The sequence below is a fragment of the Cygnus olor genome, chromosome 26 (assembly GCF_009769625.2).
Source record: "Cygnus olor isolate bCygOlo1 chromosome 26, bCygOlo1.pri.v2, whole genome shotgun sequence".
Classification (NCBI taxonomy): Eukaryota; Metazoa; Chordata; class Aves; order Anseriformes; family Anatidae; genus Cygnus; species Cygnus olor.
The window spans coordinates 93318-119809 of record NC_049194.1 but is presented as its reverse complement, the minus strand read 5'-3'; the positions used below and the strand labels follow the sequence as shown (position 1 = coordinate 119809).

Sequence of the window (26492 nt, the reverse complement as noted above, 5' to 3'; positions counted from 1 at the left end):
CTGGCAGCTGCACATGCAGGGGAGGATGACAGCCAGGGCTAGAGAAAGAAGGGTACAAAACTCGTGGAGAAGGATTGCAATTGTCTGCTGAGCACAGTAATGAAGAGGAAGGAATCCACAGTTACCTTCTATTTAGGGCCAGTGTGTGCCTCTGGTTCTACAGGGGTGCTTATCATTTGCTGTGGCTTCAACCTGGGAGCCAGGTTGCTCATACATGAACTGTGCTCTCATTTTTCTTCCCTCTGCTTCCTAGGATTGGGACCTCTCTTTTCCTTCCCCTGACGCTTCAGCCACTTTCTCCTAACCTTTCCTGCCCAGGTGCAAGCTTTGAAACTTGCTACAAGTCTCTCCTGCTGCAGGGGCCTGGAGTCAGATTTTTTTTTTTTTTTTTTGGTAAAATCAGGTATAACATCTGGGCAGTATTTGAGCCAGTGCCCTGGGAGGCAAGCTGCGTGAGCTAGCACGTGGGGCACTGTGGGGAGAGGGCAGGAAGGAGGATAGGATGTGAGGAGCAGACACGAGGGGAATTTGAGTTGGGCTGCTGTGTTTGGGAGCATGGAGCTGTTGTTTCACCGGGTGCATGTGTTGGATAGCAGGTCTCCCCTCCTCTGCCCACTGCTTCCATCCACCCTCAGGATCCAGGACAAGAGTACTGGGAGCTGGCAGGAAGCTGCCGGCAGAGAGGCAGAGCAAGGTGGAGAAGAGAGGCCAAGCTGCGCCTGCACCCTGCTACTTTGTAAAGCCTTGGGCCCGGGCTGTGTCCCTGGGACTGCACTGGTGAGGGCAGCCGTGCCTCGTGGGGCAAAAGCCTTGGTTGTTTGGTGCCTGAGCATCACCCTGGTGTAGCAGAGATGGGAGCAATGATGAGAAGGCCTGGGCCACCTGAATGTGCTTCTCAGACAGCTGATGTCCTCTGCTGCCTCACAGCATCTGTGTGAGCTGGAGGAGCTGGTGGGAGAGCAGTCCTCGTGGTGATGCAAGGAGGCAGGTCTGCCCCTGGCAGCAACAATGGTTGCTGAAACAAGGACGTGCCAGCTGCTTCAGACCATCCACTGCAGCCTGAACAGGACCTGGCTGGAAATACTGCAGCCAGGCCGCAGGTAGAAGCTGAGCTTTTCAAAAGCAGGGGGCTTTTGTCCAGGTGGGCCTGGGATAGAGGGACCTGGCCAGGGTTGTCAGGAAGGGGCCAGGGGGGTGATGTTGCAGCTCAGCCTCAGGACAGGCGCTTGGGGTGGTGCTCGCTGCCCTGTTGTGGTCGGGAAATTTTCTGCTTTAAGCAGTTGCTTTGCCTCCAGCCCCCCGTGCCGAGACACTGAGGGGAACGGGGCTCGATACTGATTTCAGAATACGATCCCGGAGGCAGTGGGTCGTGGCCTGCCTCATCTGCCAGCAGGACAGAGCAAGCTCCCTTTCTGCAAGGAACAACGGTGCCTCATTTCCTGAGAGCCCGGGGCAGGCTGCCCAGGGATGAGCACCAGCTCCTACGGGAGCTCCTGTCGAGAGCCCCGGGCCTGCCTGCGGCTGCCGGGAGCTCTCCCGCGGGCTGCGGGCGCTGGGCCCAGGGCCCCGGGCGGAGCGGGCCCCCCTTCCTTCCGCGGCAGCCTCCCGCAGCTGCGCGGCACCCCAGGCCGAGGGGCTCCGGCCCCGCGCCGCCGTCGCGGGCCCGCAGGGGGCGCTGCCGAGCGCTCCTTTGTGGCGCCGCGGCGGCGGCGCTGGCGGCGGGGCTGTTCCCAGCCGCGCTGCCTCCCTCGGCCGCCCGCCCGCAGCCGCGCCGGGCGCGGGGCATGGCCAGACTCCGCGAGGGCGAGGCGAGGAGGCAGCCGCCGCCGCTCCCGCCCGCCCCGCCGCCGCCGCGCCGAGCCTCCCCCATGAGCAGCAGCGGCGGCGCGGAGCCCCCCGCGCAGCCCGGCAGCATGAAGGACCTGGACGCCATCAAGCTCTTCGTGGGGCAGATCCCGCGCAACCTGGAGGAGAAGGACCTCAAGCCGCTCTTCGAGCAGTTCGGCAAGATCTACGAGCTCACCGTGCTCAAGGACCGCTACACCGGCATGCACAAGGGTGAGCGGCCCCCGCCGGGTCCCCGCGAGCCGGTTCTGCCCCCGCTCCCCCGTCCCCAGGGCTCGGCGTCTCCCACCCGCTGCCCGAGGGCGGCCCCGAGCCCGGGCCCGGCCCGCGCCGGCTCCCTCCTGCCGGGCCCCCGGCGCCCCGCAGCCCCCGCGCGGCCCCGGCCTGGAGCGGGGCCGCCGTGACAAAAGCGTCGCTGAGCGGGCTGGGGTCGCCGAGGCCCGCACCAGGAGCCCTCGGGAAGGGGGCGGCAGCTCGCGCCGTGCCCTCAGACCCCCTCCCTGGCCGTGGTACGGTGCCATAAACCTGAAGTCTGCGTAACAAAGAATGGAAGCAGCCAAACCTGCTGTTTACGGTGGTGGTTGGGAGAGATAAGGGGCCTTCTGGAGCACTAGATCGCTGGAAGAGCTTTAGTCTATGCTAAAAAGTTTGAGGCGGCTTGTTTAGCTACGTTTATTGTTGCGTCTGAAAGCTGTATTTTGAATAGCTGTCGCGTTCAGTATGTCAGCTCCCTCTGTGGAGCAGTTCCAGCCCACCCGTAGCAGACGTTTAGGATCTTAGGATCACTGCTGCTCCAGCAATGAACGGGAATTCACAGAGCCTGCTTGCTGTGAAATCTGATAGAGTGATCTCAGCGCCGCTGCCTGGCACACGCATAGCCAGCCTGCAGGTATCCTACGGGAAGTACCTGTAAAACTGTTGGTGCCTGGCCTGGGCCTCTGTGCCCTAAAATGATTTGTGATGGGGCCGTGTGGTGGTGCCTGCCAGAGCTGGGGGAGTTGCATTCAGTCCTGATGCCTTTGGTTTCATGTTGTGGCGAAAATGTTAAAAAAAAAAAAAAAAAAAAAGACAAAATGCAAAAACCAACCCAAACTGTGGGTGCCACGGCTAGTCTAACACTTCCAAACTGAGCAGAGAGAGAAGGGGACAACAGAAAAATGAGTGTATTTCCAAACAAAAAGTCAAATCTAGCCCCAACATAAAACGGCAAAGTTCCTCATTGAAGCCTGTCAGAGTTGGGCTGGCTTGAATTTAGCTGAAGAAGCGAGTCTGACTTGGGACTTCAGAACCAACACGTCGTGTGCTTATGTGTCTGTGCGTGTGTGGGACCGAGTCCAAACCTGTTACTGTCTGACAGCGAGCAGCCAGGTTCCAAACCCAGTAGGAGGAGAATGGGCTCAAGGCATGAGGTGATCGCACATTTCATTGCGGTTGACTTATTTAATACAGGCTGTGTGCTCTGAGGTCATGTTCCAGGCAGGAGGCAGATTCTGGAGATAGGAAGTTAGAGGGGGCAGCACTGGTATTAGCTAGATTGGTGTGAGAGGAACTTGCTAAATGCAGGGTTCATGCAGCAAAATAAATATTCATTTGGTTTTGATGTTTTTGAGTGGATGCAGGTGTTGGTCAGGCATTGTTGTGCTCTGTTCTGTCCAGAGAAGGCCATTCGGATGCACACGTTCTTCTGATAGCTGCTGTACAGCCATCTCCACACACCTTCCGTTTCTTTTGGTCCCTCTGTTTTGTACAAATGGAAAGATTGGGATTCCTTTCCTGCTGGCTTGGGTTATGTGTAGACCCTCAGCCTGGTTCGGGACTCAGCAACGCATGTCATTCCTCCACAAGGATGTGGAGGGGTTTAATACCCAGTGAACAAGTTAGACCCACAGTCCAGGCATCCCTGGCCCCAGTCTTCCCCTTCCATCTTACTGGGTCTCAGTGTAGGCTGCATGCAAGAAGGCTAAGCTGGCGAGGAGCTGCTCCGCTCCCCTTGGTATCAGCAGGCCTGCAGGGTGCCAGCAGCAGGGGAAGCACTGTCACAGGGCCTGGTCAGGGCTTCACAGCCCCTGGGCTGTGGAAGGCTTTGGCAAGTCCTATGCACTCATCCCTGTACCATACAGAATCTTCCTGGGGCAGTTGAAACAGCAGATTCAGTTTTCTTTCCCCCCATTCCCTGATCTGCAGCAAGAAGTGATTGAGAGCTTGCATGCATCTTCCATCTGCTTTTTCTTTTTCTTTCGCAAAATGGGGAAAAGCACTTGTCTGAGAAGCCAGCACTACCAGTAAAGACCAACAACTCTTCTTGCAATCCCTTGCAGCTTAACACTGGGAGTTGAGCAGCTCCTCCTGTCCCCAGGGAGGACAGAAAGATGGAAAGGGCCGAATGGGGGCATGAAGGTGTGAATTGGACTGTGGAGTCCAAGAGCTATCCCCTGTGGACTGCTTTGTACATGTGCTGAGAACTGATGAATTCTCTGGAGGCAGAGGAAGATCTTACAGGTGTGGCAGAAATGAACAGAGTTATGAAGTGGCTTTGTTAGTGTCTGACTGTTAATGGCCTCAGGAACCTGGCTATTGGTAGTTGATGCTATTCCAGTCTCCTAATAGTATTCATGAGGCAGTGTTTCTGTTTATGTTAATCACAGATGTATTTGCATGTTAATGGCTGTGTTTTTCTTAAAGCTAATATTTTCATGGAAAGAACAGGGAGGCATTTGAACAGGCTTCTGGAATGGGTCAGAGGAGACTGAATAGGGAGAATCAAGTGGAAATTTTTGGCCTCAGGTTCCAGGATTGGGCAGAATGCAGTTCCTACAAGAGCGTCAGCTGTGCTCTCCTGCATGGATTTCCTTGCAGTGCCACGAGAGAGGAAGCCAAGGGACTCTGTAGTATGAGATATGGAACTGAACTGCTGGGAAATTGCAGGGGCAGGAGCAACCCTCTCACGGGGCGTCTGGGGACAGGTGGGTGGCTTTTCCAAAGGGCAAGGATGCAATAACAATCTCAGTGTCCTGTGCCTCACTAGCAGCTGAATTTTGACTCAGCTTCTGTAGGCTTGTAGATAAGCTCCCTGCTGACTCCCTGCTTCCCCTGCTGAAGTATTTGACGAGATTTTAAATGCTAAGTTGAATCTGGAAAGCCCTCTCTTCTGCAAACTGACAGCCTTTTCTTACTCAAGGCTTTAGACTGCTGATGTCTAGAGTAACGCTTAGGATCTGAAGGGACTGTAAATCCCAGAGTCAATGTGTGGTTTGTAGGGAGAGTCTGGCACATAATATCTTTTTACTGTAGTGTCTTGCAAGTGGAACAAGGCTGCTTTTTGCTTGCGGGGAGCTGAAAACCTTTCTGGAGCCGGTGGGAGTAGGATGGGTAGGTAATAGTGTGAAGCACCTTGACCCACACACAGCCTTTGGAGAACAGCACCCATGCAAACCATGCAGCCTCTTCTGTAGTCAGCCAAAGGCAGCGTACCCCATCACCTCTTGGAAGTGGAGGCAAAACGTGATCACAATGCACGTCTGTCCATCTAGGTGGCAGCTCGTTCTGGGAGGCCTGGCACCGACGTGTGGTGTGGTCCCAAGATGGAGCCTGTAATTCATGGGACACCAACTGCTTTCAGTTACAGATGTAGGATAGACATACACCCAAACACGCAGGCAGGGAAGACCTGTGGAGTGGGTTCCCTGCTAACTTTTGAGTCCCATTTTCTTTCAGTATTCCGCCTCCCTAAATTCCAGCCCTGTGGTTGTTTTTGCTGTCTTCCCTGATTTTTCCTGTGCTGCAGGCTGGCAGACAAGCCCCTGAAGGCCAGCAACTGGTAAAGTCCATCCCTGCCCGTTTATCTTCTTGCAAGATTTTAATGAATTTTTCCATTTTAATGAACTAATTACTCATGGTCACATGCACAGAGGAGCTGAGGGAGGGCAGATGCCAGAGGATGGCAAAGCAGAGTATTGTCACTAATAAATGCTCTTGCTGGAGGACAGGATGGCTTCCTGCACAGGATCTGTGCGGTAGCAGCATGCCATGTCTCTCGTTTCAAAGGGAGCTGACAACCTAGGCCAGGATTTTCAGTTGGACCGTCTGTGTTTGACGTCTGGGAAGGTGGGAAAGGCATTTCCTGGCTTGTAGCTCTTTGGAAGGCTTTTGTGATCCTTTGGAGCAGCCCCTGGTGCTGTTTCTGCTGCCAAAGGACAGCTGGCAAAGTCCAGGGTCTCTCTGCCTCATTCTTTTCCCTCTTGCATGTCGTGGAGCCTTTGGTGGCTTATAGCGCAGCTGGTGAGTGGGCATCAGACCTGTCCTGCCATGTGTTCCACCCATGAACCAGCACTCAGCTCCCAGTGGATTTGGTCAGGCTCCCCAGTTCTGTCTGACGCAGCGAGTGCTGAAGCAGGTGGGTTCGCTGTTTCAGAGGCCAAGGCTCTGCTCTCTCCATTTCTGTCTAGCGTTAGCACGTTGGGAGCAGCTGGTGATGCTGAAGCTCCCAACAGCCCCGGGCATTTCTAACACTGTGTCTCAGCAGGCACAACGGGCCAGGTGTTAGAAGTGCCCAGGGTGGCATGAGCCTGTCGGCCAGTGACCTGAATTTGCTGTTAACTAAAGCAGGAAACGTGGAAGTGAGAGTGACTTGGGCCCTGTTGCAGCTCTGTAAACGTCTTCCCACTGTTGAGTAGATTGCTGATAAAAGAAGGGCGCTCTTCTCCGTATCTGGGTGGCTCTGTCAGGCTGAGGAAAGGATGTTGTCATCATTATATGTGGACGTGGTACCAATGCATACAAATCTGATAAATTGCTAGTTCACAGCTCCTGACTTGAGAGTTTTATGTGCTAAATCTCACCCTGATTATCTCAGTGCAGTAGGTGGAATCAAGCAGGCCAGCATCTGTGTTTGGAACTTCAGTGACCAGGCCTCCAAATCTGTTAAAAATGGGTTTTGGTCTCTCTGGTTATACAGGTGCTTTTGAGGCTTTTCCTCATGCTTGACATCACAGCTGTCTGAGAGGGGAGAGAGAAAGCAAAGGGGTGCTTCTCCCCCATGGTAGGGCTAGCTGCCTTTGCCATGAGAAGTAAAGTTTACCTGCATGTTCTCTGTTCCTGTTGCATTTGTTAAATTAGCTGGTGATCCCATGTCTGCCTTGGAGCAGCGGTTCTCAGTTCAAAACCTGTCCAATAAGGAGCTTTAATTATTTGTTAGAAATATCTAATACTCCTGTGCTGTTTGTGGAGGGGGGGGGTTCTAGCAGGAGCTGTGAAGACAGGTAAGAATTGCTCAGCTGCAGCGACTGATGGGAGCTGGAGTAAAAGAATAGCATAATCTTGTTGCCGTGGGTTGGCATTGTCCTGAGCAGCTGGCTTCCCTGTGGCCTAAAAACGTTCTGTACCATGGAGCTCCTCTGGGGCAGGGGGGAGAGATCCAGGCAGGCCTTCTCCTGTCTTTGCTACTGGATCCAAAGGGAGCTGAAGAGGCTTTGGAGAACGCCAAGCCAGGCACGAGAAAGTGAGGGCAAAAGAGCAGGCTTTTCTGGGCTGTAACGATGCCTCTGCAACCCTGGCACGACTGTATCCATGCTGACATTCGGTAACAAGCTGAAGGGACGTGTCTTGCCTTTGCTTAGGATATGAAATGCCACTGGGAGTTGGAGGGGTGTGAGTGAGGGGGTCAGATGTGTTCTAGCATTTGAGTTTATTCTCCAGCGCTTTGCCCAGCCTCATCTGAAACAACTCAAGTGACAGAGCTCCAGGCACCTCCCTGGGGAGATCATTCCACAGTCTAATAAATCCTCCCTCTGCTAGGAAATGTTTCTTGATAACCAGCCAACTTTTTCCTTTGTTTAGTTTCATTTGATTGTTCTTAGCATCAGAGCACCCAAAGACGATCCCTCTTTTTACTGGAGGGACTACAGTTCCTCCCCTGCTGCGATGGTTCCAGTTTTAGGCTAAGATGTTGGGTCAGATCTTGTCATGGGTACGTATACTGATGTGTGCGTGCACTGTATAGGTGTAAGTATGGCACAGAGAGCCAAGCCTCTCCTTCTGTGGCTTTCTGTGATTGCCTGGATCTGGATTGTGGCTCTTTGTATCAGCCTAAAATCTTGGATGCTTTTCCTCTTTTCTTGGTTATTTTTTTTTGGTATCAATAATCATAGTGGTCCCTGCATCCCTTCTGATCTTTGTCTTTTGGGCTGTTTCTCCCACAGGTAATGTTAGCCTGCATTTTGTTCTCCTGTTGTTTCTCACCTTTCTCAACACCGGTTTCAAACTTAGTTCTTTCACTGGGACCAGTTTCCGCAACTTCAACAGACCTTGGACGAGGCCTGTAAGACCTTTACTGTTGTTCCTTTGCCTGTTTCCCTAGAGTTGGCGGTACATCCAGACTTGGTAATGTTTTCCCCTTTAATCAGCAAACCTTGCCCTCTCTGTCCACTAAAATACATAAAATACGTAAATAAATAGAATAGAAGAAATATAGAAGAAAGCAGTCAAGCCTCACGTGAGGGCTGTCCTGCGCACTTCATCTTCACCTTAGCAGAACAGTTGGGATGCAGGTCTGCTGGAACAGGCCAGCACGTGTGTAGTTCATGTACCTTGGTCACCTGCTGTTACCAAAGAGAAACATTGCATTGGTTTGCATCTGCAACTACACATCTAACTCGATGCTTACTGTGTCCAACTGCAGGTTGTGCATTCCTCACATACTGTGCCAGAGACTCTGCCATCAAAGCCCAGACAGCATTACATGAACAGAAGACTTTGCCAGGGGTAAGTCCCAGTGAATTGTGCCTGGAACTCATACCATGGGCTGGCGAACAGGGGGTTGTTGGGGAGGGAGCGAGGGTGGAAAATGGCTTGTGAAAGAGGAGTATGGTTTGAGAGTTAGAACAGGGAGGGGAGAGCCAAAGCACAGGGCTGCTCTTCAGAGCTGCTGCTTTTTGTCTGCTTTGCCAAGGCTGCCCCACGTAACTCCAGCCAAGCCTGTTTCGGTGCTGCTCCTTGGTCTCTGTGGTGTGATGTGGCTTCTCCAGCTATCTGTTGCTGTCACTAAGGAGCTTTAATGCTTTGGGGTGCAGTGTGTGTGCCCAGCAAGGTACCAGCCCCTTTTCTTCCAGGTGTGCTGAGCTACCTGTGGCTTATTCCTGAGTCCTCCTCGCTCTACAGCTGGTGTTGGGAGCAAAGTGCAGTCAGGATCTCAGACGACGAGGTGGTGTGGATCAGGCCCCTCATTGCAGGCAAGCCTTCTGCTTCCCTGGGACCTGCTGGCACACTGAGAGGAGTTTTTGAATTGTTGCCGTTCCCGCTTCAGTATGCTGTGAGGGCTTTGGCTGGGCAGTTCCCTTGCTGTGCTGAGGAGGCTGAGCAAATTCGTTGGAAAGATTCGTTTGTAGCTGGGTAGGTGGAGGCCCTGGATACTTGGAGACAGAAGCTCACAGGAGGCCCTGAGTGCTCAAGGCAATGGGATAATTAATGTAAACCAGGGGTCTCTGGAGAGGGGGGAAGGAATTCTCAACCATAACATTTCCTCTTTAGTCCTGGTCTAGACAGCTTCCCTTACCTCTCCCAGCGCCCCTCAAGACCTCCACACAAATATTTTCATGTTTGTTTACTTGTACTCCCTTTTTGCATGGGCCTGTGTTGGCATTTGAGGGCTGGACAAAGAACCTAACTTGACTACCACTTAACCTGAACCAGTAAAGATTCTGTTACCTCAAGGCAGCGAGGGGGAAGACTACAGGTTACAAGGTACTCAAATACTAACGGAGTTAATTTTGTGAGAGGGAAAAGACCAGCCGTTGAGCTAAATCAATGTAATCTTCTGTGTGTGGTGGTCCTGGGCAGTCTATTATAACAAGCTGAAGGTTGGAGGAGCAGTGTGATGAGTCCTGGAACAGTGCTGTAACACAGTGAGGAAGAGATGGGTATGTCCTTGTCTAGTATCAGTAGAGGGACCCTGACAGATTATTCCTGTGAGGCTCGGGGGATTCAAGGCAATCTCAGTTTTGTTGCACATCTACATTGGGAATTTGTTGCATGTTTCACTATGTTCTTTATTATTTGTCCTGCATGGGGTAGTATTTAAAGCAGCAATGCGAAGCACATTTATCTGGGATGTGGTGATCTAAAGGCTTTTTATGTTATGGGAGACGTAAGAAACTGCTTATCAAGTGGTAAGAAGTGTGTGCTAGCTAAGTGCTTTCAAACATGTGAGTCTTGAGACAGTTAATGAGCAATGTGCTGTAATTAAGCTTCACGATTGAGATGAAGATGAGCTGTGCTGTATTTGGAGCTGTCTGTCTTCAGGCTGACAATATACCACCTCACATTTAATTTCTCTTTTGGGAATTCCCTGTGTGACCAAGAAGGTAGGATTCTCTTTAGTCATTTAAGTGGTTGTTCAGAGATGCTTACTACCAGGATAAATCAGATGTCCATCCCGATATGGGTAGAGTTGATTTTAGCATGGACATGGGTTGCTTGACCTGAGGTAGCTTCCAGCCCTGTTTTCTGAGTCCGGTTTGCTGGTTTCCATAGAGTATCACCCATCCCTCTGGCCCAGCTGATCACAGAGAATATTCTGGAATTGAATCACAGCCAGGAGTGCTAGGTAACTGGTTGTTTCCCTGTTTCGGGAACAAGACTCTGGAATTTCTCTGTACATTCACATCTAGATCATCTTCTTATGAACTCTGTAGCAAAGCCTCTCATCAAAAATGCTGTGAGGACCCTGGGTAGGACAGAGAACAGAATGTACTAGACCACACCTCTAGGATTTCAGTAAATGGGCTGTAGTCTGGTAAAGGAGAATTTTCTCGTTCATTTTACACATTTACAATCCCTTTACTGCAAAGAGATTAACAGGAAAAAAATTAAGAGGGTATAATGTCAGTGTAGGGTAACAGAAACTTTTATCTGAATGGATGACCAAGGATCAGCAGCTTTAGAGACAGCAAAGGTCAGAACTGACGTAGAAGGATTTTGTTGGTAATCCTATGCTTGCCGTTGTACTGCAAAGCAACCAGAGATGCCACAGGTACCCAAGTAACCTTCTTTGTTGGTCTCAGTGCCGACAAAGAGACCAGACCAGTGGTTGATCTCAACAGTTCATAAATCTGGACAGAAACAAATGAATTTCTTAACCTAGACTGGACATTTGGTAACAACAGACTTATGGAAGTGCTTTGATATGGTTTCTTTTGGGTCCTTAGACTGTGCTCGGGCAGCTTGGTAGGGGAACTGAAGGAGAGTTTCTGGGTTCTCCTCCCAAGCCTGTCAGTGGGTTGGCACTGTGCCCACAGATGTATTCCTTATGTCCTCTGGGTTCGGATGCTGGGATTGTCAGCACATCTAGGAACACTGTCACATTGTTCCTGCAGAGCCATACCTGCAGTGTAGCTGTCCTGAGGTTTTATATGGTTGTTGATTACTGTAGGTTTCCTACATAAATCGGTAGGAGTAACCATGGTCTCCACTGGCTTTTATGGCGTTTCTGGCACGTTCTTCCATTTGGGGATCAAGTTCTCTTTGCACTGATGAAACACATTTCATCTGTTTATCTTTAAATTGGGGGCTGTTGGATGTGTGGTAGTTAAATAGAATGCAAAAGTCAAACCCCAAAAAGCATATTTTGGACAGTAAGAATTAACATCTTTTTCTGAAAGTAGACAGATTTTCAGTTTACACCCCCTTTTGTAAGGTGTTGGTTTACTCAGGGCATAAAGCAAGAAGGCTGTCAGCTGTGTATTACATTATCTGAAACTTGTGTTCAGAGTACAAAACACCTGTGTTGCTGTCAGAGCTGGTGAATTGCTTGCCATCAGGCCAGTCATGAAGTAACAAATGCGTGGGGATCTTTTCTTGGGGAAGGAATGGTGGAGCTTCCTGGAAAAGAGAGGTGAAGGTTGTCATCATTGAATAAGCAGAAGTGTCTGATCACCCAGACTTGCTAAGGAGTTTAAAAGGATGCCAAAGATCTCTGCCCTTGCTGACAGCTGGGGAAAACAGGAAGAATGCTCAGCCTCTTGGCTGTGCAGACAGGGAGCCTGTTCCCAGACACCGTGGTGTGGGCCCTTGGATGGGGCCAGCAACTTGTGAACCTGAAGGGTTCACAAGCCAAAGGGGTGCTGTGCAGCAAGGCAGGTTTGCCCAGAACCCTGCTTGGTAGGCATGATGAGCAGGAAGCACATCGTGGTGTGCTCGTAGCAACTCATGCCATGCAGCATGCAGACAGTGCCAGCATCACGGCTGGTTCCCTGCCCAGCAGCTGCCTCCCAGCCAGCTGACGCTTCTGCTCCCTGCCCTTCACAGTGCTCTTGGCATCGTGCACGTGGAAAGGTCCTGCTTCGTGTTCCCTGAGGACGAGTTGGGAAACTGCACAGTTAAGTCTGAATCAGTCCCAATAAAGCAGTTCGACTGTCTCCAGAGACTCAAAAGAGATGGAGGCAGATCTGCCGGAGGAGCAAAACAGAAACCATCTTCCTTCGTGGCCTAGGTTTACAGGGCTTGGGGAGAGTCACACAGCCTGTGGACACCAAACAGAGGCAAATTCTTTGGATCTGAAATGCAGAGAGAAAATCGAGCCCTCACGCTCCTTCCTAAATCTGTTGTCCTCTCCAACTGCCAGCCAGCCTAGCAGTGCAGTGTTTCACCTTCTCGCTGCTCCCTGGCGCATTCCTCCCTAGCTCAGTGAAACGATATTATATCTCAATAAACCATGCCTTTGATTCGTGATTGTGCCTTCACTTTGCTGAGTTCTGAAAGGAACTGGAGAGGTTATTAATGACATGCAGTGATCACACACCAAGTTAAAGCCTCTTGCTAAGTGAAATTTGAGGGAAAAGCAGCCAGCTTTTCAATATTTCACAAAAATGCTTTGTGTCTCTTCATTTGCAGCTAGACAGTTGCAAATTACATAAAATTGCTCCTGAAGAAGGGAAAGAAGAATAGAGGGAGAGAAGGGGAGGGAGGATTTAAAAAAAAAAAAAAAGAAAAAAAAAGAAAAAGTAATTCTTCTGGCAAGATACAGTTACAGTTTTATTTCTATGCAGAACAAAGGAGGGCTTGCTGAAAGGTAGGCAAGTAAGTGGCGGAAATTGGTATTGATCCAAGCTGGAAATGTGGGCAGTTTAAGAGCAGCAGTGGGGGTACTGAGATGTGGCTATGTAGTGGGGAGAACTCATGGATGCAGTGAGGGCTTGGGAATACTGGGACGCAGGAATGGAAAATTACGGACAGCAGCAGCGTTAGAGCAGAGCAAGACTCTGGGAATGCACCAGGGGTTGAGATGCAGCAGCAGCAACTCACATGGTTGGGCATAAGGATTAATGCAGAGACACAGCAGCAACTGAGTGGAGGGCATCCCTGTGGGCGGACTGTCTCCTGTGCTGCCAGGAATGAGAGCTCACCGTGGGCTGTCAGGATCCACGGTAAAGTGACAATATAAGGGAACACGGGCAACTGGAGGGGTTTTGGTAGAGAGGTCAAAGCATCTCGGTCTCCCCTCTCCTTCTCTTCTGTACAAATCCTGGTGTGAAACCAGTCTGGAGTGGTATTTCTGAAACAGCTTCTTCATGTGAACACTACAGGATATTGCAGCTGGCAAAGCTGGGATACATGCTGAGAAGTGGAGTATGGGGCCTGAGCGTTTGGTTGGGAGCTGGAGCTGGCCTTCAGTTATTGTTTGAGGTGGCTTTTGCAGTTTCAACCCTTGGGCAGGGCAGGGTGGAGAAGCTTTTTCCACTGCAGGTGGCATAGGGACAATTTCAGTAAATTCACTAGGGAGCTGTGCAACTTTATCAGTAGAAGGTGGCAGTGCAGAGAACTTGTGAAGGCTGTCTCATGGAAATGGCAGCGGCAAGACGTGAAAGCACTGGGCCAAAGCAGCCCTTGGGCAAGCAGCAGTGGAAGTGCCCATTCACTGCAGAGGGAAATGCAAATGCTTACTCTTGTCAGGGATTTGCCTCAAGGGGCTGAGAACTAACAGTGAAGCGAGGCAGCAGCCCTGTGAAATACATTCCCTGAAGAGGCAGAGGGAGAGCAAGCTGCCAAGACAAACATTGGTTCCTGCAGCCTACAGAGTTGGAAGGATAATTAAATTAAAGATCAGCACCCATTCCTACGTTGCTTACTTAGTATACATTTGAGTGTGTGTGTGTGTACATGCACATCTAGATCATTTATAAAAACATTAAAGAGAACTGCCCCTAAAATGGAGTCCTGCGGAACCCCACCAGTGACTGGCCATCAGCCTGATGTAACCCCATTTACCAGAACTCTTTGAGCCTGACTCATCAGCCAAGTGTTCACCCATCGCGTTACGTATTTATATAGCTGTATGCTGGGCATTTTGTCCAGAAGGAGACTGTGAGAAATATTATCAAAAGCTTTGCTGTAATCCAAAAAGATTACATCAGGTGGTTTCCCTTGGTCAGCTAGGTGGGTAACCTTGTCATAAAAGGAAATAAGTTAAACGGGACTTCACCCTTGTGAACCTGTGTTGGCTGTGACCAATGACTGCATTGTATTTCAAGTGTTTTTTATCTTGGCGTCCTAGCACCTGTAGAAAAGGATTTGAGGAATTTGGCACTTTCTTCTTCTCACCTTAAAGGTCCTTTGACCTTCAGTGACACTGATCACAAGTGACAAGAAGAGATTAGGGCAACAGGGACGATCATCTAATGTCCTCCTTGGTGCAATGCACTGAAGCATCAAGGAAGGAGCCCTACGAGAACAGACTGACCGTGGGCCCCTGAGAGACTGAAGTGACGTGTCTGCCAAAGTCATGCACGAGGTAGGGGCTGTAATTGCTATACTGGGCTGGCGTCCCCTCTGGTTGTCTGATGGTAATGCATCAATGTCACTTCCATAGAACTGTCAAGAAGATCCAAAGGCTTTGAGTCACAGCAGTAAGCTCCTTGCCTTGCTCCCAGAGCAGTGCTAGCTGGAGTGGGAACAAGGATGACTAATTGTGTTAAGGGAGAAGGAACAGCACAGAAGAGAACCCAGGAGGTAACGCAGCCCGTCCATGTGTATTGTGGCTCATACGCTCAGGTGGCTGCTGGCTGATTCCTGCATGCACTCAGCTTTGAGAGGGAAGGGGGAGATAGCTCCCCTGCCCAGCCTGATTTGTCCTCCGTGCTGCAGTTAGGGAAAATAACCCCCAAAAAGCTTGTGAGATTAGTTAGAGTTTACTAGCTCGTACTAATAAAGAAGCACAAGTGACAAAGCAGTGGGGTGAAATCCAGTAGTCTTCCGTGTTCATGTGAAAACAGAAGGCCATAACCACGTGGGCAGGAGCTTTGTGGTTTGGACTCTGGAGATTGCATCTTGTTGCTGCCACAGATTTCCTGCATTGACCTTCATCGTCACGTACCTTGGATTCTTCCACCTCATCATTACCCTCGTCCCCTTCAGAATGGAATTGGATGGGGTGAATTCTTAAACAGCCTTTAGAGTTGTTCCAGAAAGCTGCTTGTTGCTAATGTTGCTCTGTGTGAGACCACTTACCTTTCTCCCTGAAGGATGGTCCTTCTGGGTAGGACTGAGACATCAGGACATCAGTGGAAAGATGCAAGCAGGAGACTTGAGCACTGAGACTGGTACCAGTCCATCACTGCTTGTGTTCCCAACCACATGCAGAGTCCAAATGAGCAAATTAGCATTTAGCTTTGTCTGCTCTGCATCGCTAGGATTGGTTTGGATCAGTCAGTCAGGGCATTTTTAACTGGCTCGCAGAGGACCAGGCCACGACTTGCAAAGCCTAAGATCTCAGGACCCAATTCTGACAATGGCCTTGGATGCCTTTTGGTTCCTGAAGTCCCAGAGGAGCCAGCCTGCATTGTGTGTTTCCTCTGCTCTGCCTCTGACCCACTTAACGCTATGAGGTTCCTCTGCATTGCACCTGGGGGGCTATTCTACATCACTTGCATCACTTGACTCCTAATTAATAGAGAGGCTTGCCCTGCCGTCTGTGGGGGTTGTCTCCTCTCCAGCTTTTGCAGTCTGAAAGCTAGAATAGCAAGAGGTAGCAGCAGTCACTGTAAATGTGGGGAGCCAGACCACCTCCAGAGGGGGCTTTGGGGAGGCGAAGGCAGGGGGGAGAGAAATGGTGCGTTTCTGCCTCAGTGAAATAAGTAGGGAAGCTTCCTCTGACCTCAGCAGGACAAGGAATTTTCCCTAGATCCTTGATCCCAAGAGTGCTGCAAGGCCAGGAGCATTTCTGTGAAACCGGGGAGGAAGCCGAAACGGAGCACAGTTTCTCTGCTGAGCAGATGCTGAGGGTCGGGTGGGATGTAGTCCGGACACTCTCCAGCAAGGGCACCCATTGTTGCTGCTTCACCAGGAAGCTCTGGGCTCCTCTGGGCTGCGGTGGCTCTCTTTCCAGCAGGGTTCTCATCCCTGCTCCCTGAGGGCTACGTAGGAAATGTGGCTGCTGTGCTTTGAAGCATCCAAAAGCCTGGCTTCCATGCTCAGCGTAGCTTTGTGCCCCCACACGGCTGTCTAGTTGCTTCCCACCAGTAACCCCGAAGCACACAAGTTGCAAAGGCTGCTTGGGTGTGAGGAGGAGAGCAGTGCAGGCAGACACCGGCCTGCAGGAGCTGTGGAGGGGGAGCATGGCAAGGTGTGCGTCTACCTTGGGTGGGGGACAAACGTGAGGGAGAAGCTGAAGGGAGTGGTGGGTGCTTTGCCCCCCTCTTGTGTGTGGCTCGCTGGGTGTCTCTTGCTGTGTGTGGGCCAGGAAGTTTCCACAGGTCCAGCAGACCACGGGGCTGACAGCTCTTGGTCTGTCTTGAGCAGCAGGTAGGAAACAAGGCAAGGTGTGGGGGAGAGGGACTCGGGGTGCAGCTGGCCCACGCGCGCCTGACAGCGTGTGCTAAATGTAATGTGGTATTCTTCAGAAACGAACAAATAGTTTAAATGATAATGCTCAGCTAAATAATTCAACGAGAAAAATTAAGCTCAGCTTGTGAGGCAGGCGCAGCCTCGTAAATCATTTGTTCTTCCTCCGTGCCACATGTGTGTTCACGTATGTGTGCTTGTGGGTTATATTCATGCATGTCTGGGCACGTGCATCTGTTTAGCATTTGGGATTTGAGGCACGCACAATCTGCCTCCGTTTGTGACTCTGGGGCCAGTTGGGCCTGTACAAATGCATCTTTCTTAGACTCGGGTGTCTCTGATTACTGCGCAGCCTGAGATGATGACTAGAGGACAAAAGAATTTGCACTTCCGGAGTTTGGCTGTTCAGACTAAAAGCATGTCCTCCCTGCTGTCCTGTTCCTGTGTTCCTTCCTCAAATGGAAGAGGTAACATTTGACCGTCCTTTCTGTGTATTGAGGCCCTGTGGAGCACTGAGCTCTTTGTCCAAGTCTTGCATGCCACAGAGATGCTTCAAGGCCTCGTGACCTATGGTATCGAGTTAAAGCAGCTGTGGACTCCCTTTACATATGTAGGCTCACATCTCTGCTTGAGAGGCCTTTGATATTTTGGTTCACCTTTTGTGGCAAAATGGGACTTAGAAGGATTAAAGCTGTGGTGGTGTCCTGTTTGTGGCAGCCTCTGCGTGTTCCAGTCCCTGTAAGGAGGACCATGCCTGTCTCTCCTGCCTTTGGAAGCCTTCTCATTTCAGATAGCAGCAGTGAATCCTGCTGCTCTCCTCCAGCCTCAGCATCTGGACAAATTTCTTGTTTTCTCCTCTCTACCCACATCTTTCAGGGCAGATGAAGACCAGACCTCAGTTCAGTGACTGGTTCTCAGCCCCTGGAGCTTGCAAGGTCTCTGGAAATGTGCCTCCCTCAACTGAGGGCTTGGTCTGATGCAGGCAGCGGGTGAGTCTTCCTGCACCCTGCCAAGGTGCTGTGTCAAGTAGTCAAGAGAGGGGCTGTGGCCGCAGCCCAGGGGTGCGGATCAGCCTGTGGGGTGTGGGTCAGTCCGTGTGCTTGCTCTCTCCCTAGGCTGCTGCGCTGCCTTGGGTCGCCACAGTCAGACACTGCTCCCAGGCTGGCACTGGTGCAAACCCGAGCTTCAGCAGCCTCTGTTGCCTTGCAGCCGTTGTGGCGGGGCCCTGCTGTGGGCCTGTGACCCCACAGGGCCAGCCCTGGGCACCAGGCAGGGGGCAGCCCCACCGCCTGCCCCTGGCGGTGCAGCGAAGGGAAGGGAAGGGGTGGACAGATGGGTGGAAGGGCCCCCTCCCCAGAGATCATACCGAAATGTCTCTTTTCTGCAAAGCAGAGGGAATGCCCCAAGAGCTGGTTTCCAAGGCAACCACAAATGTCAGGCTCCATGTGGTGAATAACCGTCGCTATGACAACAGCTCTTTTACCCAAGGTGCAGGAATTGGAGTGATGGCCCTTTTGGGGGAGGGGATGGGCGAGCTGTCCCCAGGTACCAAGCCCCCCATCTCCCCCACCCCAGTACTTTCCGCCTCCTTGCCCCAGGTTGGCAGCCCTGGGTGCCCCTGTGCTCTTGTGGGGGTGGTGTGTTCTTGATTCAGCAGCACCCCTTGCTCCCTCCCTCCCTCTCTCCCTCCTTTCCTCCCCCCAGATGGATTTGCTTCACAGAGGAGATGTGATCTGAGTCTGCCCCTCCATCTCCCTCCCCATCTGTTTAGCTTAATCCTGGTTTTGCTTTCTGGGTAGAGACAAAGCTATTTCTCAGAGCTGCGGGAGCGGTGGGGAGGGAGATGGCCAGCCGCTCCTCTTGGCTCTGCACCGAGCCCTCACGGAGCACACATCTGGGCCGCCGGCCCTCTCCCACCCAGCCTGCTGCCAAAACACCCCGGCCAAGTCTTGTGCAGGCTTATAACCAAAGGATGTGAGCAGCCGTTAGAGCCACTGCATCTCAGCGACAAAATCTGGGGGTTTCTGCAGCAAGGTCTCACCACCTCCTGAAACCTGCCTCACATCCTGTTCAGCTCACAGGCTGAAAGAGGCAGAGCCCAGAGGCCAGTGAGTGCCAGAGCTGCACAGGCTGGGGCCACCTGGCAGCACAGCATGATGTCGCGAGCTCTGCAGATCTGTGCAGTTGATCCCGAGCAGGAAGGGTACCCTCAGCCTCTCCTTCATCCCTGGCTGACACAGCACATCCTGGGAGACGGGGCTGAAGTCAGCGCTGCTCTCTGCCAGGGTGCAGCGTGGTGGCAGCTTGGCCTTTCTTTTGTGTGCTGCCAGGCAGCCCCTGCAGCCCCATATCGCTCCATGGGGCAGGGGCAGGGTAACTCGGGGTTGATCCCAGCTTGGGCTCCTCATCCTGCCTGAGATCCACCAGTCAGGGGAAGCCAGCTCACAGCTCCAGGCTCTCCCACGCCCAGCGGTCAGGCTTTGGCAGCCGTGCACGGCAGCCCATTACCTGCTGGCTGGCATCTGTCCTGTAAGCTGCTGAGTTACCTGACAGGTTGCCTCCAGCTGCTGTGGATATAGTCTCTACCTCAGTTTTCTGGCCGGTCTGGCTCAGCCACCACCCGGAGCCTCACAGTAGTGCACTTTTTGCATGCCGGCTTCTAATCACATTTCAGTTTGTTACTTATGGCTTGATTTCATTTTCTGTTTTGTTGTTGCTGTTTTTCCAGAGGGTGTTTCCTAAGAGGGAGGGCAGAGTATTGCTGGACCTGCAACTTCTGTGCAGGTCTAGCCTGCAATATTCCTGATTATTTTGGTATTCTGAATGTCGCTGGTTCAAGTCACTGTCAGCCTTTGTGAATGATGCTGATAGAGACATGGCATGAGATGGGCTGTGAATGTGGAAATCTGCCTTGTACACCATTCCTTGGAGGACTTTCTGGCTCAGATAGATCCTGCTAGCCTGGGGAAGAGGCTACAGTTTGTCTCTTCCCTTTCTGGGAAGAGACAGTACCATACCATCTAGCAGACGAGTTTTGCCCTGCTTTGCACTTCAGCCAGTTAAAGCTGTGAGTTACTTAATCCAGCTGCTCCTGGGTAGAAGCGTCCGTCTGTTTTACCTGGAGAGGGCTCATATCTTGGGGCTTGCTCTGGCTCATTGCTTATGGTTGGATTATTGCCGATGACACTAATGGGTGCAAGAGAGGTAAGCGGCTGTTCTCCACAACCAGGTGTAAGGATTTTTTGTCACTTTCAACCATAACGTTCCCTCTATGGTCAGGAGACACAGCTGGAGAGCAGCACTGCCTTTCTTTAGAGCCAGCCTGGGGCATGGAGCATGCTCTGACTGCAGGAGGGCTGGGGAGGGGGAAATATAGCATGCCAACTTGCTGTTCAGAGGCATTATTTGTTTCTTCCTGCTAAGAAAGTGAGTGGCTCCATTAGGTGAGGTGACCGTGCCTGCACTGAGTCAGAGCAGGCATCGCAAGAGCTTCCAGGCACAGTCTGACCTTAGGCCACCCTAACCACCGCGCAGGCTCCAGTCTCATGATGATGACCTGCTTCATTGGAGTCCTTTCTTTGCCATTAGCTGTGTCTGAGGAAGTGGAGATTTGTGCATGGTGGACATCTCCAGGAGAGCTGTTCTTTGCAGGCCATCAGCTGAGCAGGGCGAGTGCCTGGTTTCCTTGTGAGATATCTGAAATCTACCTGGTCCATTCTCCAAGGGTTCTGGTCGTCATCACAATGCCGTTGTTCCCTTCAGATACTCTCCTATTCCACACAGCAGGCAGAAAGGGGAACCCTGGTACCAGTGTCATCAGCGCCATGTGCCGGGCAGATGGGCCAAACTCTAACCCTCTGCATTTCTTTTTCATTGCAGATGGCACGCCCGATTCAGGTGAAACCCGCAGACAGCGAGAGCCGTGGAGGTAGTTGTCATCTCTCCTTGTTTCTCCTTTGGTGGCTTTGTGGTTGTGAGGGGGATCAAGCAGAGAGACAGAGTCCTGACCTGGCCTTCCCCTTCAGCATTCTGTGTGAATGGATGTTTGTATGTGGCAGGGATTTGGGGGGTGGGTGGGAGGGAGAGGCGAGGAATAGGCTTTGATGGGGACTTTTCAGTTTGGCTCAGCAGGCAGCTGAGAGCACCCCAAGCTGTAAGGGCCGTAGCATGGCTGACCACTCCATTCTCTTCCCAGTCCTTGGGAGGTACTGTTGGCCTGGCACTGTCTGGCGCAGGGGGTTGCTGAAGCAGGCATGCACGTTTGTGTGTGGCATGGGGTCCTCGAAGGTGTAAGCAATTGGGAAGAGATTTCCTATTATTTCCTTTCTTCCTTTTATTGGGTTTCAGCCCAGAAAAAGCCAGATCAGTGCAGCAGCACTGGCTGTTTAACTTGTTCAGCTTTGGTGCTCCATGGCTGATTCTCCTATCTGCAGCTCACCCCTCTGCCTCCCCCATCACTGTTGGACTTTCTCAGCCTCTCCACTCTCAGTACTGCAGCAGCCCCCATCACACTGCCATGGTCCAAAAGCTGTTGCAAAAAATAGCATGTGGAAATGTCTCTGAAGGAAAAGGATCCTGAGTTTAAGCCTGAGATGGAGGTGCTGGCAGCCTGCAGGGGGCCAGCTTGTTTAGAGCAGCATATACTGAATAGTGCAGAGCTGGAAGACTGAGAACTGGAGAATCTTTCTTAAATTAACCGGGAGCTTACAGCAGCTCAGATGCCTCCTTCAGGTGGAGGAGGTTTGCAACTCCAGCTCTTTCCAAATACATGAACTTGTTTTGCTGCTTTTCCTTGTCTTACTGGTACATTTCTTTTCCCCTTCTTTCATTCCTGCATCTGCCTCTCCATTCCTTGTGCTGTTGGCGCTGCCTCTGAAAGCAGTTTCTTGGTGGGGAGAATGTTTCTGAGACTATTTGTTCCTGTAGGGCAGCATATCCTGCATGCTGTGTTTAGATTTGGAATACCTTTGTTTTGGATTTTCAGGTGTCATTTCCAAGCAGCTTGTAGTGACTTTTGTTTATTGCACCAGCAGAAACATGAGATATATTTTGTAATATTTTATACGAACGTGTGTATTTATGTCTGTGTGATCCTCCTTTAAAAAAAATGTTTACCCGTTTAAGTCAGATCATTTTTTCCAAATAGTATCTGTGGGTTTTCATACTTACTTGAGGGATTAGACATCTGACTTCTACTGAAATCTGGCCGTTTTTATTCCTTTTGTCTATGCTGAAAATCCCAGCCATTGCACCTATGGACACGTTTCTTTTGAAAAGAGCCATGGCTTCACTTTTATACACAGCTCTGCTTAGTGTCACAAAACGTGTTGGAACTTAACATCTCTGATGCCTTTCTCCTTTGTAAAATAGAGCTGAAACAGGTCAATAGGTTCAAAAGTTGTTAGTAAGGGTTGCAGACACACACACAGAGCACTGCTGCACATTTCTCTGAGCATTTTCAGACAGGAAATGTTTCCATGACAGCGACGTGGGCAAGACCCCTTAGATAAAATCTGCTTCCTCTGAGAGGAACTGCTTAGTGCTGTGTCTGGGCTTCCTTGCTTACACAGCTTTCGGATGCCGAAGAGCCACATGCCTGCTCAGGCATGCTGTGGTGCCCCGGGGAGCCAGCATGCAGTGAGCTCTTCCCCCCAGGCTGCCCACGGAGCCCCGCTGCAGCACAGCAGCGCAGCACAGCAGGCAGAGGAACTGACTGTGATTGTTGACACTTTCCAGTCCAGCCTAACATAATTAATGCCCTGCCCTGTAGTCTGGCACCTTCCTGCAGATTCCCCAGCCCATCATCCTGTCCCTGCTCTGGCCTTCCCTCCCAAGGGCAGCCCCTGCATGGATCTGCTGCAGGGTTGGGATGGGGGTGCTGGGGCTTGGTGCATGTGTGAAGTCCAGCAACCTCCTCTGGACAGGGCTGTGCACCTGTCTGTGTCTGTAGAAGCACTAAGTATATAACAGTAACGGATCCAGTAATAATGATTAACAAGTGTTCCATTCTGTTCCTTGCAGCTTGTATCCTATTATTCTACAAGTAGCTCAGTCAGCATCCTTTGATCGGTTCTCTACTGAAAGGCCACTGTGCAGCATGAGTAAGATGATCTTAGTCTGCCAATTATTTTTTGCTTTCCCTACAGCAAGATGAGCTTTATTTCTAAGGGGGGGAAAAAAAAAACTTTATTGACTTTTTAATTAATTTTTATTATTATATTATTAGCAACATTCACCCCAAAGTATTTCAGATGCTGCCTAATCTAGCAGAGCTGGACAAAAAGTATACATTAACTTTAAAAAATGTTTCTATTTCACCATGCCAAAAAGAAAGATTTCTTTTCCCCTTCCCACAGAATTGGTGCAAAAGTGGCAATTTTTTTGTCTTTCAAGGAAAAGGCAACAAAGAAGAAATTACCATTTTTTTCAGCACCACTTGCTTCTCATTCAAAAAGGCTTTCTTCCTGTTTTCATCCTGCTGAGGTGTTTCATGGTAGGAGAAAAAATGGTCTTTTCTGACCAAACTCTCCCTTTGCTCCCCCTCTCCCTAGGGATCTCTGTTTTCCCAAGTGGGAATCTCAGAAACAGCCGTTCTTACTGAAGTGTTGGAAAGTCTGTCTGTCTTTACTGTCAGTTGAGAGGCAGCAGTCTCCATTTTCCCAAGTCTTCATTTCTGTCCCCGTTCCCAGTAACTTCCACGCCATGTCTGCCCCAGTGCTGGGACGCAGCTAGTGATGGGGATTTGCCAGGGAACCGTGGACCTGTCTCTGGGAGACGTTTGTGCTGAGGCCTGTGCATCCTACAGCCTAGAGAAAGGCAGATGGGCAGCTCCTGTGCTGCATCCATTGCCACTGCCTGCCTGTTGACAGGGCTGGTAATTAGCTGGGCTAATGCTACGTGTGGAAATGAGACAGCTGGGCCCTGGAATGCCCTGCTGTGCTCTGAACACACGTCTTACCTCTGCAGAGCTGCTACCTTTAGCATAGCTTTTCACCGTCAAACCCCATTGTACTTTGGCTTCTGAAATGCTTGGACTTTGCATTCCTGCTCAGCTTTCTCTTCACATTTCGTCAAGAAACTTGGCTGAGCCTAACCAATTCAGCCTTGAGCTTCGCCATATAATGCCCATGAAGTCAGAAGATAAGAGGAGCTAATTCCTTATCCCTTCTTTCTGCTCCTTTGCTTCGTAATATTTATATTGCGGATACTCCTTTTGCTCTGGAAATGCCTGTACAGGAGCGCATGTTTATAAGCAGAGGATTTTGTTAGGGAAGCAGCAGGGACTAGGAAAACGCATGACTCTTCAGCAGGTCATAATATGCAATCGTACTGGTGAAGCTCTGCTGCTGGAGTCACCCATGACTCAGCTAGGTTGTGGCCTATTAAAGCTGGTATTCTTTCAAGTGAAATCCTAGTCAGATGCAGCCAAAGTACTGAAATTTGCTTTACCAGAGAAGCTGAGAGTCATTGTGATGCCTCAGATTGTTCTTGCTGGCAGTGCATGATGGATGACGTCCCCAAACTGCTGACCCTCTGGGCACTGAACCTTTTAGGGACAGAAAAACAGCAGTCTCCAGGTTAGAAGGATAAAGGGAAAGATGGTAGCCAAGGCGCTGTTTCTTGCTAGCTTTCTCACAGCTGGAGTGCGCCATTGCCTTAGCAAATTTCATCCCAGAGGGCGCACACATCTTGCACATGACAGAAATCTCGCTTCCTTCACTCACCACAAAAATGCATCCGCTTCTGGAATCACAGCAGTTGTTGTTTGCCAGCCGTGCTGTGGTAGGCTGGAGGAGATGAGTAGCAGAGCAAAAAAAAACTGCTTGGGTGAACACAGGGAGACAGGACAGGGAGGCATGCTTTTGGTAAATTCAGTGGGCTCTGAAATCTCTAAGCTTATGGAAAGCGCCACAATCTGTAATGACTGCAAGTGTCAGGGCATCAACTCTTCTTCCCAGCAATGGAGCGGAGCCCAGCTTTGGCTCCTGGATTGCTTCTTAGAGGCTGCATATCCAATAGCACTTGTGTCTGGGAAACCATGCAAACAGATGGGGGGCTTACAGGGAAAAGCAGCCCTTTGGAGTCTGAACACCTGCCTCCCTCCAGCCCATGTGCCTTGCTTCCTTCCAGTTTCATTGCAGGGCTCAGAAAACAGTGGCTCCTGCAGGATCCACGACAAACTGGAGTTCTCCGTGTGGTGGAAGCAGCATCAAGACAGCACTCTACATTTGTCCAAATCAGATTGCTATTTCCAAAGGTTTCCGTTGTGATGCCCCTCTTGTCAGAGAGGTGGCTGAGCAAGTTTGCAGATTTGGAAAGAGCCATTCCCTGTAACTGTAGCCCCATGCTGGCAGGAGGTAAAAGAAAGACTTGGGCAGGGCAGGGCAGAACTACTGGGACAAGGGAATGGCTGTATGCATTGATGAAGCTCTGCTCTGTATTACCCTTGAAAGGAACTTCCTTTATCCTCTCCAGGGGCTCACACCTCTCAAATTAAGCACCCTGAATTAAGTACATGACGTTGGAGCACCATCATTTGTCTCCCGGTCTAAGGGATGCTATTCCTTGTGCCGAAGCGGCAGTTGTGGCCAAGCCCTGGAAAGGTTGTTATGGGGATATCTGGATACTCAGTGTTACTACACCCTGCAGAAGGAATTTGCTAGGAGAAAGATGCCGCCTGCATGAATTCAGAGGAGGACCTGTCGTTCTGGTGCAGGCTTTGTCAACTCCTTCCTCCTTTCTCTTCTGCCTCTGATGTGAACCCTAGAGGGCCAAGAAGAGATGGAGTAAGGGGGCAGAGGAGCTTGTCTGAGCTTCTTGTGAGACCTGGAGCACTCCACTGCACTGAGTTGATCAGACAGCTAGCCCAAGCCCGTTAGCACTGCATTAGTACAGAAAGCTCGCTGCATACCCGAGGAGATTTGCTGCGAGACCCATCCCATCCACAACCAACTGCTTGAGTGGGCTGCCTCCCTTTCCCCGGTCCTTGCTGCTGACAGCTGCTGGCCAGATGGCACAAATCCGCTGGGTTTAAACAGGAGCAGTGGCCAGTGCTTGCGTGCCCTCCCTCTTGTGGCTGAAGCATTCAGCCTTAACCCCTCGGCTGTTCCCATGGTATCATCATCCCGACCTGCTCTGCACTCGCCTGCCTCCCGCTGCTGCCTGCCTGCGCTGAGCACGTTTCCATGGGAACTCAACAGCCAGGGATCAGAGACAATTTTCCTGCTTGCTGGACAGCATGGGAAATTGCCAATCAGAAGGTGAAAAACAAGATCTGGAGAGAAACGGAGGACAAATTACAGGAGGAGGGTGTGCTGTTGTTACAAGTTGGGGAGTGAAGTTCTTGCAGTGCTGCCAGAGTCCCTGCTGGGGAGCCAGTGACCACTGTTGTCGCTTGAGGATGACAGCTGATTTGGGATCTACAGCATTGAGAGTGATGACAGCAAACATCAGGCAAAAGAGCTTACAGGGTTTCACCCTAGTTGCAGAGATGAGGCAGCTTGGTCATTGGTAGGGGAATGGCCCTGCTTGGAAGCTGCCCAGAGCAAGAGGGCACTGGAAGGGTGGTTGGGTTCCAACACATCGATGAGAGTCAGCAGCAGAGGAGCCCATTAGCAGGTCCCCAGTTGCTACTTCCTAGGGGCACAAGTCTGGATTCTTTCCCCACATGCAATCTTAGGAACTAGGCTGTATGAAATGAAAATAACCGTGAAGAAAAGCCTTCTCTTACATTGTCAGTGATTCCACCCCACTTCTAGTATTGCCATTCCGAGCATTCAGAAGAGATTCAAAACCAACGGGTGTGTTTCTTTTTTTTT

General features: G+C 51.0%; 1 protein-coding gene across 10 annotated transcripts in view; it reads left to right on the top strand.

Annotated features, from left to right (window-relative positions):
- Window positions 1–1776: 1776 nt before the first annotated feature.
- CELF5 (CUGBP Elav-like family member 5) overlaps window positions 1777–26492 on the top strand; it is a 39916-nt gene continuing 15200 nt past the window's right edge. For 7 of the 10 annotated variants that reach the window (XR_005814759.1, XR_005814758.1, XR_005814761.1 and 4 more), the window contains exons 1-3: window positions 1777–2058; window positions 8522–8604; window positions 20554–20605. Coding sequence is in view for 6 of the 10 variants with exons in the window: in XM_040537880.1 (XP_040393814.1) it covers window positions 1785–2058; window positions 8522–8604; window positions 20554–20605 (409 nt within the window). In the remaining 4 variants the exon portion in view is untranslated. The remainder of the gene's footprint in view (window positions 2059–8521; window positions 8605–20553; window positions 20606–26492) is intronic. The other 3 variants (XR_005814760.1, XM_040537879.1, XM_040537878.1) reach the window with 1 other exon arrangement.